The sequence below is a fragment of the Chiloscyllium plagiosum genome, chromosome 5, assembly GCF_004010195.1.
Source record: "Chiloscyllium plagiosum isolate BGI_BamShark_2017 chromosome 5, ASM401019v2, whole genome shotgun sequence".
NCBI lineage: Eukaryota > Metazoa > Chordata > Chondrichthyes > Orectolobiformes > Hemiscylliidae > Chiloscyllium > Chiloscyllium plagiosum.
The window spans coordinates 110,572,887-110,585,267 of NC_057714.1; the positions used below are offsets into that span (position 1 = coordinate 110,572,887).

At 44.8% G+C, this 12,381-nt stretch overlaps 1 protein-coding gene across 1 annotated transcript in view; it reads left to right on the plus strand.

Moving 5' to 3' along the window:
* The window catches only part of LOC122550329 (sodium channel protein type 1 subunit alpha-like), a 141,292-nt gene that overhangs the window by 79,731 nt on the left and 49,180 nt on the right, over positions 1 to 12,381 (plus strand). Inside the window, exon 8 of the mRNA XM_043691055.1 lies at positions 6,299 to 6,535. Coding sequence (XP_043546990.1) covers positions 6,299 to 6,535 — 237 coding nt within the window. The remainder of the gene's footprint in view (positions 1 to 6,298; positions 6,536 to 12,381) is intronic.

Below are 12,381 nucleotides of genomic sequence, written 5' to 3' on the forward strand. Positions count from 1 at the left end.
CAAGGCCCAAGTTACTGAACTGCTTGTTCTATATCATTTAAGAGGAGGCAATTGGCTAATAATCTCAGGTAATGTTCTGGGGAACCGGGTGCGTCTCCCACTAGAGTAGACAGTGAAATTTGAATTCAATAAAAAATCTGGAATTAAAGTCTAGTGACGACCATGAAACCATAGTCAATTTGTCATAAAAACTTATCTGATTCTCTAATGTCCTTGTTGGGAAGGAATCTGCTATCCTTTCCTGGTCTCTGGCCTACAAATGACTCTAAACCCAAAAACGTGTTGACTCATAACTGCCCTCTGAAAGGGCTGAGAATGATATTCCATTGAATCCAAGGGCAATTAGGAATGGGCAATAAATGCTAGTGATGCTCATATTCCATGACTGAATAAAATAGGTTAGTTGAATCATAGAATCCCTACAGTGTGGAAACAGGCCATTCAGCCCAACAAGTCCACACCGACCCTGCAATGAGTAACACGCCAGACCCCTTCCCCCTCCCCTATTATTCTACATATACCCCTGACTGGAGGACTACTTCCCTTCCAAGGGATGAATGCCCATAGACAAGATCCTGGTTTATCCCTGCGTCAGAAGGTTACGAACATATGAGCAAAAGGCAAGAGCAGACCGCTTGGTCCTCCAAGCCTGCTCCACCACACAATAAGACCATGGCTGATCTGTTTTTTAACGTCAACTGTACATTCCTGCATAGCTCCCAGTAATCCTTCAGGTTTGTTAAGAATAGAAGGAATAGGAGCAGGAGTAGGCCATTCAGTAAGATCACGGTTGACTCAGCTCCATGCACCTGCCCACTCACCATAATCTTTTAGTGTTCAATAAGTTATCTATCTTAGTTTTAAAGTTATTCAATGAGGAAGCCTGAGCTACTTCACAGGGCAGGGAATTCTACAGTTTCACATCCCTTTGGGAGAAGAAATTCTTCCTCAGCTCAGTCCTAAATTTTGAGGCTGTGCCCTCCAATTCTAGTTTCTAGAAACAACCTCTCTGCTTCAAAGGGATGTGCTGTCCTCCCCTCCCCAAGAATTTACATTCACTGCTCTGTGAAGGCTAGGCTTACCTTCTGGAATGGCATCTACTCGGTGTAGTTCAGGGGAAGATGGCAGCCTGCAGTTCACCGGCTAGATCAAGGCATGGCAAATAGCTGCGAAAATGGATAATTGCAAAGCATCATGAAACATGGCCACACTATTTTTGGTGAAACATTTCATTGATTGTTTCTGCAATGTTTGCCTGTCAATATGTGGTTGGCATCAACTGTACTAGCTGAGCGTTACTGAGCTGCATCATTAGCTTTGTAACTGAATATCGAGGCATCATTTTATCCCTTATAATTCAGCAGAAAGACCACTGTTCGAATATCATAATATTCAAGGGTATGGGACAAGTGCAGGAAATTGGGATTACCATACTTTTAGTGGTGGTTATGTTGAGGCATACATGATGGGCTGAAGGGCCTTTTTCCGTGCTATATGAATCTATGAATATTAAGCACCATAGACTTCAGATGGAGACAAGGATTGAATTGGTTACTTGACTCCAATTGTAGAACAAGATGTTGTGAAATTTGAAAGGGTTCAGAAAGACTTACAAGGATTGTTCCAGGGTTGGAGGGGTTGAGCTACAGGGAGAGGCTGTGGCTGTTTTCCATGAAGCGTAGGAGGCTGAGGGGTAACCTTGTAGAAGTTTAGAAAATCATTATGGGCATGGATAGGGTAAATAGACAAGGTCTTTTCCCTAGGATGGGAGAGGGCATGGGTTAAAAGTAAGAGAGGAAAGACGTAAAAGGGACCTAAGAGGCAACTTTTTCACACAGAGGGTGGTGGGTGTGTGGAATGAGCTACCAGAGGAAGTGGTGGAGGCTAGCATAATTACAGCATTTGAAAGGCATCTGGATATGAATAGGAAGGGTTTAGAGGGATATGGGCCAAATGCTGGCAAATGCGACAAGATTAATTTAGGATACCTAGTCAGCATGGACAAGTTGGACTGAAGGATCTGTTTCTGTGCTGAAAGTCTCTATGACTCCATAACTGGACTTTAAAGATTAAATTATATTTGATAGTTTTCTGAAATGCAGAAGAAAGGGGCATAACCTTAAAATTGGAGCCGAGTCACTCAGAAGGTGATATCAAATAGGAGAGGCAACCAAGAGCTCTCTCCTGAAAAAAATACAAGCTGTTAAAGCAAGAAAATGGAGAATATTAGGATTGAGTTTGGTAAATTTCAGCTGGGAACCAGTCATAGAGTCGTAGAGATGTGCAGCATGGAAACAGACCCTTCGGTCCAATATGTTCATGCCGACCAGATATCCCAACCCAATCTAGTCCCACCTGCCTCACCTGGCCCATATCCCTCCAAACCCTTCCTATTCATATACCCATCCAAATGCCTCTTAAATGTTGCAATTGTACCAGCCTCCACCATTTCCTCCGGTAGCTCATTCCATACGCGTACCACCCTCTGTGTGAAAAAGTTGCCTCGTAGGTCTCTTTTATATCTTTCCCCTCTCACCCTAAACCTATGCCCTCTAGTTCTGGACTCCCCGACCCCAGGGAAAAGACTTTGCCTATTTACCAGTGTTGAGGGATAAGAAACCAAGGGGGACAAAAAGGGTTAAGGGACAGAACATCAGTGGGACAGGCTGGAGGGGCTGAATGGCCCTCCTATGTTCTTGAGAAATGAATGCTTATGTCAGAATCACAATCAGGATGGTGAATTTAAATTCATTAAAACTTGGAGTTAGGAGTCTAATAGTGGCCACTCAACTGTTGTTGATTGTCAGAAAAACCCCTCTGGTTCACTAATGTCCTTTGATGAAGGAAGCTTTATCTGGTCGGGCTACATGTGACTCCAGACCCACAGCAATGTGGTTGACTCATAACTGCCCTCTGGGCAATTACGGATAGACAATAAATCCTGGCCTAACCAGTGACACCCTCATCCCATGAACAAATAAAAAAACTTATAGCATCAGATGCTGTTATGGAAGACTTTGCAGGGACAACACAGCCTGATTTACTGCTATTCTTTCTGGCAGTGAGATCCCTGTAAAGTCTTCTTTACCAACATCTGATGGCTGGGGCTGCAAATTGTTTTATTTGTTCATGGCATGGGGACTTCTCTGGCTAGGCCAGCATTTATTGCCCATCTCTAATTTCCCAGAGGGCAGTTACGAGTCAACCCCATTGCTGTGGGTCTGGAGTCTCATATAGGCCAGACCAGGTGAGGATGGCAGATTTCCTTCCCTAAAGAACGTTAGTGAATATTAGTGTAAGTTGAAAAATTTGTCTCATATAAAATTGCCTGAGGAGACTCCATGTGGAGCATAAAGAATTGCATGGTCCAGTTGGGTTAAATGGTCAGCAACTTCTCAGCATGTTTGGAGTCATTCATACTTTTCAAAAAATGACAAATAGGAAAGTATCCATCTGGTTTGTTAATCTCAACCCTGTTATCCCTTCTTCCCTCCTCTTCCCTCTGTGTTTGACAATAATCAGTGTTGACAGTGTGTTCTCCAGATCCTTGCCTCATCCCTTCCTATTTTCTTCTCTTTAGTTTGGTGCTTAAATCCATTTAATGGACAGCACTGTCTCTAGACACACTTCTAGTACTAACCAGGCTCTCTGAGTGGTGAATTATAAAATGGCAAATTTGTTCATTCCAAACTTGCTTCGATTTTGATATAGGGAGTGAATCGTGCTCTTCGCTTGTACCTTGACTCCTTTTTTAAAAAAGAGAAAGATTTTTCAGGAGGATCATAGAACATAGAACAAAGAACATAGAAAAGGACAGCACAGAACAGGCCCATGATGTCGTGCCGAGGTTTAATCCTAATGTAAAATATAGTAACTTAACCTACGCACCCCTCAACTCACTGCTATCCATGTGCATGTCTAGCAGTCACTTAAATGTCCCCAGTGACTCTGCTTCCACCACCACAGCTGGCAACACATTCCATGCATTCACAACTCTTTACATAAAGAACCTACCTCTGACGTCTCCTTTATACCTTCCTCCTAATATCTTCAAACTATGACTCCTCGTACCAGTCAATCCTGCCCTGGGGAAAAGTCTCTGGCTATTGACTCTATCTATTCCTCTCATTATTTTGTACACCTCAGTCATAAATCATAATACCGAGGGGTCAGGGTATCTGAGGGCAGGAGTCACAGGTACAAAAAGCAATTAGCAAAGTAAATGAAATGTCACCCGTCATCATGTGGGAGTTGAATACAGAAATATGAAAGTTATCTTTCTGTTGTATAGGGCGCTGGTGAAACTATATCTGGTGTACTGTGCACAGTATTGATTAGCTTATTGAAAGATAGACATAAATATGTTAGAAAGCGTGGTGCCGGAAAAGCACAGCAGGTCAGGCTGCATCTGAGGAGCAGGAGAATCGACGGTTTGGGCATAAGCCCTTCATCAGGAATCTGACCTTCTATGCTTTTCCAGCACAACACTCTCGACTCTGTTTTCCAGCATCTGCAGTCCTCACTTTCTCCTAATAGATATGTCAGAAGCAATCCAGAGAAAGTTTACTAGACTAATACCTGGAATGAGTGTGTTGTTTTATGAGAAATACTGAACAGGCCTGACTCATATCTCCAGAACTTTGGAGACTAAAAGTTGAATTAATTGAAGCATATGAGATCCTGAGGGGTTTTGGTACAATGAAAATGGAGAGAACATTTTGTCTTATAGGAGAATTAAAAGAGACAGGGTGAATTTTGTTTCTGTCAGTGCGTTGTGAGGTTTTGGCACCCGCTTCCTGAAAAGACGTTGGAAGCAGACACTTTGCCTACCTTTAAAACAGGAGTGGATAGATTCTTGTGAAACCAAGGGGTGAAAGGTTATTGGGAGTAGGTGAGAATATGGGTTTGAGTTTACAATCAGACCGGCCGTGATCTTAAGAAATGACAGAGCAGGCTTGAGGAACTTACAGCTACTGCTGACTCAGACATGCACATGAGAATACACAACTTGGTTCTTGATAATTACTCCCAAAATTAGTCAACGCATGTGGAAAAGGTGGAACTTGTTACTGGGGGGAGTGGATGAGTTGTTTGGTATTGGTGCACTGAAAGAGGAATCTCGATGAGGGCAAAAGGTGTGACAAGGTCAGATGAAGCAGTGTGGAAGACAGCTTGTATAGATCATGGAGCACTTGGGGTGAATGGTCTGTATCTACATGACAATTTCTATTGGGTGTAATTTTGTTGGTTCTGAGTTAAAAATTAACATGCAATCCCCGTCACCCAGACCAGTCATTCATCACCTACCTCTAATTCTAACACCTGGCCTGGTTCGTTATCTACATGACAATTTCTATTGGGTGTAATTTTGTTGGTTCTGAGTTAAAAATTAACATGCAATCCCCGTCACCCAGACCAGTCATTCACCAATCAGTTCACTACATACTGATAAGTGGGTTTCTTGGCCTATCACAGGCCGCAACACCGGGTCACCACATTCAGGGGTCATCAGCGTCTGGGTCCTGAGGCCCACTAATTGAGGGCTGCTCTTCGAAGGCTGCAGTAGTGAGAAATCTTCTAGACTCTAGTCATGGGTTCGGGGTTAGAGGATGAGGGACATTTGGAGGAAAGGGCATGGGGTGGCTATCTGAGTCACCCCCTCCCCCCACCCCATCTCTGATTAGCCCCGGAATCCCCCTTTCTAGCCCCAGCCAAACCTAGCAGGCGGTGGGGGTTGGGGTGGGGGATTTGGAGGAAAGGGCATGGGGTGGCTATCTGAGTCACCCCCTCCCCCCCACCCCATCTCTGATTAGCCCCGGAATCCCCCTTTCTAGCCCCAGCCAAACCTAGCAGGCGGTGGGGGTTGGGGTGGGGGTGGGGGTGGAATGGGGTCACCCTGGTTTCTGAGTCAGGGAATTAGCCGCAACCTCACAGCAGGTGGGCTGAGGTGGGCTTGATGATGCCCTTAAGGAGCCAGTAACGGATTACTTGAGGCTCTTAACTGGCAGAGATGACAGCCCCTGGACCTCCATGCTCACAAATAACTTGGTGAGATGGCGAGAAGGGGGTGAATATCTTGTCGGGGGTGGTGTGTTGGGGGGGGAGGGGTGGAAATCACACCCGTTGCTATGTAAATAAAATGTGAGCTTTTCCATTCTTACCTCTTTTTTTGAAAACAGTGTCTGTCACAATGTAGTGGAAAGAAATACTGCATCATCAATCAGTTTGAGTTAATTTCCTGATAACGTTGACTGCGTGCTATCTCCATCGAGCTAAATATTCTAATATTTCCTTGCAGGCTTAAAAACCATTGTAGGCGCATTGATACAATCCGTGAGGAAGCTAGCCGATGTCATGATTCTGACTGTGTTCTGCTTAAGTGTCTTTGCACTCATTGGTCTTCAGCTTTTCATGGGGAACTTGCGTCACAAATGTGTGCGAGACTGGCGAATATTTGGCGAGACCGTGATTAATGAGACAGGGGAGTACGTTTGGCCCTGGAATGAACCCTTCGAAGAATTTATTAACAATAAAGGTAAGCTGGAGATGTCAAAGCTGTTTACGGTGTGATCAAGATCCATATGAGATGTCTAAGATCAGGGGAAAGCCAATCAGCTCCTTGACACGTTTTGTCGCACAGTTGAGAACGTTTTTTTAGAAACGATTCTTTCACAGGATGAGGGGGCCACTGACCAGGCCGGCTAATTACCCAGAGGGCAGTTAGAGTCACCCACATTGCTGTGGGTCTCGAGTTGCATGTAGGCCAGACTAGGTAAGGATGGCAGTTTCCTTCCCTAAAGGACATTAGTGAGCCAGATGGGCTTTTCCCAGTAATCGACAATGATTTCATGATCATCAGTAGATGTTTAATTCCAGATTTTTATTGAATTCAAATTCCACCATCTGCCAAGGCAGGATTTGACACTGGGTTCCAGGGAACATTACCTGGGTGTCTGAATTAACAGTCCTGCAATAATGCCACGAAGCCATGGCCTCCCATATGGTTGATTTTGACAAGATCATATGCTATAGGTGCAGAATTAGATCATTCTGCTTATTCAGATGGAATGGTGGCTCAGTGGTCAGCACTGCTGCCTCACAACTCCAGGGACCTGGGTTCAATTCCAGCCTTGGGCGACTGTCTGTGTGGAGTTTGTACACTCTCCCCGTGTCTGTGTGGGTTTCATCCTACAGTCCAACGATGTACACGTTAGGTGGATTCAGCATAGTAGGTGTGAGGTTAGAAGGAAAGGGTAGGGTGCCGGGTCTGGGTGTGGACTTGATGGGCTGAATGGCCTGCTTCCACACTGTAGGGATTCCATGATTAAGTCTGTCCTGCCATTCAATGAGATCACTGACGATCAATTCCCCCAACCCTTGATTCCCTTCCTGATTAAATATCTACATGACTGACTCTTAACTGCCCTCTGGGCAACAAGCACTGGGCCAGGTGGTGATACCCACATTCCGTGAATGAATAAAATACATCTCTTCTCCAGATCCAAAAGGAGTTGGTAAATGGTTTTTATACTTTTGACAGAGTTGTGCAAAGAGGTTGTTAATGGTGCAGAAAGAGAAAAGGGGATGTGAAACGGGAGTAAATTGAAATGTGAAAGGGTCGTCTCTACTCAGAGCAAGGTAAACGATGTTTGCGTCTTGCTTAATCATCGACTCTGGAACCTTTGGTTCAAAATCCACCAGAGCCCCCACTCCAAACCCAAGTCCTCATGACGAGGAGACATTGCACGTGTCCAAATTTGCCAAGGGGCAAGGCCGAAGTTTGGAGGATGCCGCACAGTTTCTGTCTTAACTAGGCAAAGAATGATTGAATACATTTGGATTGTCCTTCCCTCTAGCCTACTCCTCTTCCCCATGCTCCCCCCCCCACCCCCTCCACCCACAACCTAATCCTATGAACATATGGGTTATCTGGTTACTTCATCCAAATATTGATATTGCTAAAGCAAACAGACGCTTGAGTGAAATTAAATTTCATGTTTACAGAGGATTTTCTTGCAGCAACCGCAAGGTAAGCTAAGCAGCAGTCAATGGTATCTGAATGCTGTATTCTGGGCCCTCTTCCCAATATCTTTTGAGTACAGTGCGCGCCTGTTCCTAGCACAGGAGGGCAATAAAGACAGTGTCACCAAAGGTGCTTCACCCAGTGAAGCCGCCCTTGCTGTGGCCCATGTACTGCAAGTTGTTGCTACCTTATGTTGGGCCGTGTACGTCAAGAGGCCATCGGTTCCTGAAGATATTCACTCGTGTTAAATCATATTGTAAGACTGTAAGGTGTAGGAGCAGAATATAGTCCATTCAGCCCACCGAGGCGGAAGTAGGTACTGCAGATGTTGGAGATTAGAGTCAAAATTAGAGCGGTGCTGGAAAAGCACAGCAGATCAGGCAGCATCCGAGGAGCAGGAAAATCGATGTTTCAGGCAAAGCCCTCCATTAGGAATTCCTGATGAAGGGCTTTTGCGCATAACGTCGACTTTCATTCAGCCCATGGAGTCTGCTCCACCATCCAATCAGATCATGGCTGGTCAGGTAACCCTCAACTCCGCTTTCCTGCCTTTTCTGCAGAACTCTTCATTCCATTTCCTTATTAAAAATCTGAATCTCTGCTTTAATAACCCAACCACGGCAACCCATCTGTTGTAAAGAATCCCACAGATTCACTACCATCTGGGAGAAGAAATGCCTTCTCATCTCAGTCTTAAGTGAGCAACCCCTTATTCTGAGATTCTGTCTTCTGGTCCTGAGCTCTCTTCCAAGGGAAAACAACCTTTCTCATCGACCCTGTCAAGTCCCCTAAGAATCTGGTGTGTTTTAATAAAATTGTCTGTCATTCCTTTGTATTCCAATGAGTACAGGTCCAATCTACTCATAGTCATCTGCTTTGTAAAACAATCTCTTCATACCTAGTATCAGCAAAGTAAACCTGTTTGGGTGGCTTTTAACCTTTCCTTAAATAGAGGAACCTGAATATTTTGACAAGTGCTTTGTGTATTTCAAGCAAACATGCCCATCTTCCCCGCCAACCCCACTTTTATACTCCATTTCCTTTGAAATAAAGACCAATATTCTAATTTGCTTTCCTGCTGAACTTGGATGCTAGCTTTTTGTGATTCATTTCCTATCTTCCAGTGTTTTCCCAAATAGTATTGCTCCACACACCCCCAACTCCACCACTCTTCCTCCCTGGCTCTGTCTCCCTTCATTTTCGATATTCTTAGTAGTGAAAAAAAACCACTCAAAAACAATAACAAAACAACGCAATGGTTCTGATGCAGAGGTTATGCTGCAGTTGTTATGCTGCAGTTATACAAAATGCTGGTTAGACCCCACTTGGAGTATTGTGAGCAGATCTCGGCACCATACCTCAGGAAGGAAACATTAGCCTCGGGAGGGAGTACAGTGTAGGTTTACAAGAATGACACCTGGTCTCCAGGGGTTAAGGTTTGAGGAGCAATTCTACAAATTAGGCATTCCTTCTCCAGAATTGAGAAGTTTAAGGTCAAGGTCTTCAAGATATTAACAGGAAAAACCAGGGTAGATAAGCTTTAGCTATTTCCACGGTTTGGAGATTCTAGAATTCCTGACTCCATTACAGCCTTGGTTCGAACATGGATGAAAGAGCTGAATTCCAGAGGTAGGGTGAGAGTGATTGCCCTTGAAATCAAGGCCACATTCAATTGAGTGTGGAATCAAGGAGCCCTAGCTAAACTGAAATCAGTGGGTATCAGGGGATAAACTGTTGGTGTTCTACCTGGCAGATAGGAAGGTGGTTGTGGTTGTTGGAGATCAGTCATCTCAGCTCCTGGCCATCTCTGCAGGAGTTCCTCAGGGTAGTGACCTAGGCCCAAACGTCTTCAGCTGCTTCATCAACGACCTTCCCTCCATCGTAAGGTCAGAAGTGGGGATGTTCACTGATGATTGCACATTGTTCAACACCATTCACGACTCCTCAGACACAGAAACAGTCCATGATGAAATGCAACAAGGTTTGGGCTGACAAGCGGCATGTAACATTTATAGAACATAGAACATAGAATGCCACACAAATGCCAGGCAATAACCCTCTTCAATAAGAGACAATCTAATCACCACCACGTGACATTAATTGGTGCTACCACCACTGGATCCCCCATTACCAACATCCTGGGGGTTACTATTGACCAGAAACGGGACCGGACTCAACCACGTTAATACAATGGCTACAAGAGCAGGTCAGAGGCTAGGAATACTGTGGCTAGTAACTCACCTCCTGACTCCCCAAAGCCTGTCCATCACCTACAAGTCAGGAGTGTGAAGGAACGCCCCCCCACTTGCCTGGATGGTTGCGGCTCTGACAACACTCAAGAAGCTTGACACCATCCAGGACAAAGCAGCACCCGCTTGATTAGCCCAAGTATCTACTGTGTCCATCTCTTGTGCTCAGTAGAAACAGTGTATACATGTAGAGGATCCTTTAACTGAACATCTAAAACCCGATAAGCTCTGAAATAGGAAGGTTTTGTTTGTGAAGTTTTTTTCTCATTAACAAGGTTGTTCGGCGAGCAGACAGTTAACCCAAGTCGACACCCACTCGATTTATGTTACTCAGATGCGACGTGGGGGGGGTTAATGGCCAAGCATGTTCTTACTTAGAAGTCTGCTTCTCCGCTAAGATGGTTAAAAATTTCACCATTAAACTGTCACTTATCCTGAAAACCGAAAAATTCCGAATTCAGAAAAACAATTGGTCCCGAGCGTGTCGGATAAAGCATCTTTTACATGTACTATCCAAAAAATGCACCACAGAAATTCAACCAAATATCCTTAAACAGAACCTTCCAAACCCACAACCACTCCCATCGAGAAGGACATAGGCAATGGATATATGGAACACCATCACCTGCAAATTCCCCTCCAAACTCATCACCATCCTGATGTAGAAATCTGTCGCCGTTCCTTCACTGCCTCTGGGTAAAAATCCTGGAATTCCCTCCCTAACAGCATGGTGGGTCAATCGACAGTGCATGGACTGAAGTGGTTTAGGCATGCAGCTCACTATAACCTTCTCAAAGGCAACTAGGGTTGGGCAGTAAATGCTGACCAGCCAGCAGTGTCCACAAGTGAATTAAAAAAACGTTGGCACTTCGGAAGGCGAATGCGATGCATATTTTTTTGAGAGGGTTGGAATCTATGAGCAGAGATGTACTGCTGAGGCTTTGTAAGGCTCTGGTCAAAGTGCACTTGGAATATTGTGAGCAGAACATCCAGAGGGTGATCCTGAGATTGAAGGGATTGTCACATGAGGAACAGTTGAGGACTTGGATCTATATTTGATGGAGCTTAGAAGGATTGGGGGAGGGGGGTGTTCTGAATACTGAGTGGATAGAGTGGATGTGGACAAGATGTTTCCCCAATAGAAGAGACGAGGACCTGAGGGCACATCCTCAGCGTGACCCTTTGGAATTGAGATGAGGAGGAATTGGAATTCTTTGTCACAGAGGGCTGTAGGGGCCAAGTCATTTAACACAGAGATAGATACGTTCTTGATTAGCAAAGGGATCAAGGGTTATGGGGAGAAAGCAGGAGAAGGGGGTTGAGAAACTTATCAGCCATGATAGAATGGCAGACCAGACTCGATGGGCCGAATGGTTGAATCTTTGCTACTACATCGAATGGTCTTGCAAAAAGTTATACTGCAGGAGAAAAGGAGACCATTGGTTAACAAATCACCTCTGAATGGCCAAGGAGATGCTGTTGTCACGGAGAATAAATTGCTCTGATTGTATGAAATTTGAAATTCTTGCATTTGTCCTGAAAAAGGAAGTGAATAAAAATGACAAAGCAGCTTGGTTTTCAGAAGGTTTTTGCTCATTCCTCTCTCCATTAGAAGTTCTTCCCAGTTGCCTGTGCTATTTTCAGTCACCCTCTCAACACAATAGGATCTTTGGCACCCTTTACTGACATTTCAAACATTGTAACAGCGTTGCATCGGCATTCCCGGAGACCTTCAATTAAAGACTGTTGGGGGGGAGTCGAGGGTAGGGATGTTGGGAAGAAGAATGGGGGATGGGATGGCTGAGGTCTGCCAAGCTGAGGATTGACTGACTGCAGGAAGGGGGCATTGAATGACCTTGTCAAGGGCATTGGCCTCAGAAGGTGATGGATATTCCAATACCTTGTCATGCAGATAGTCTGATTCTCCTGAGCTTCTACACTGGCCCACTCACCTCCCATTCATTACAGGCGGAGTGATCTACATCCTGCTTGGTGTAGTGTCTAGCGTGTAACATGCTCAAAAGGTTGGTTAGTTGTGTCTTCCTGTGCAAGGGGAGGAAACATCTTTGGAAGTCCCATAACCACAGTTGTTTTAAAATATTTGTGCCC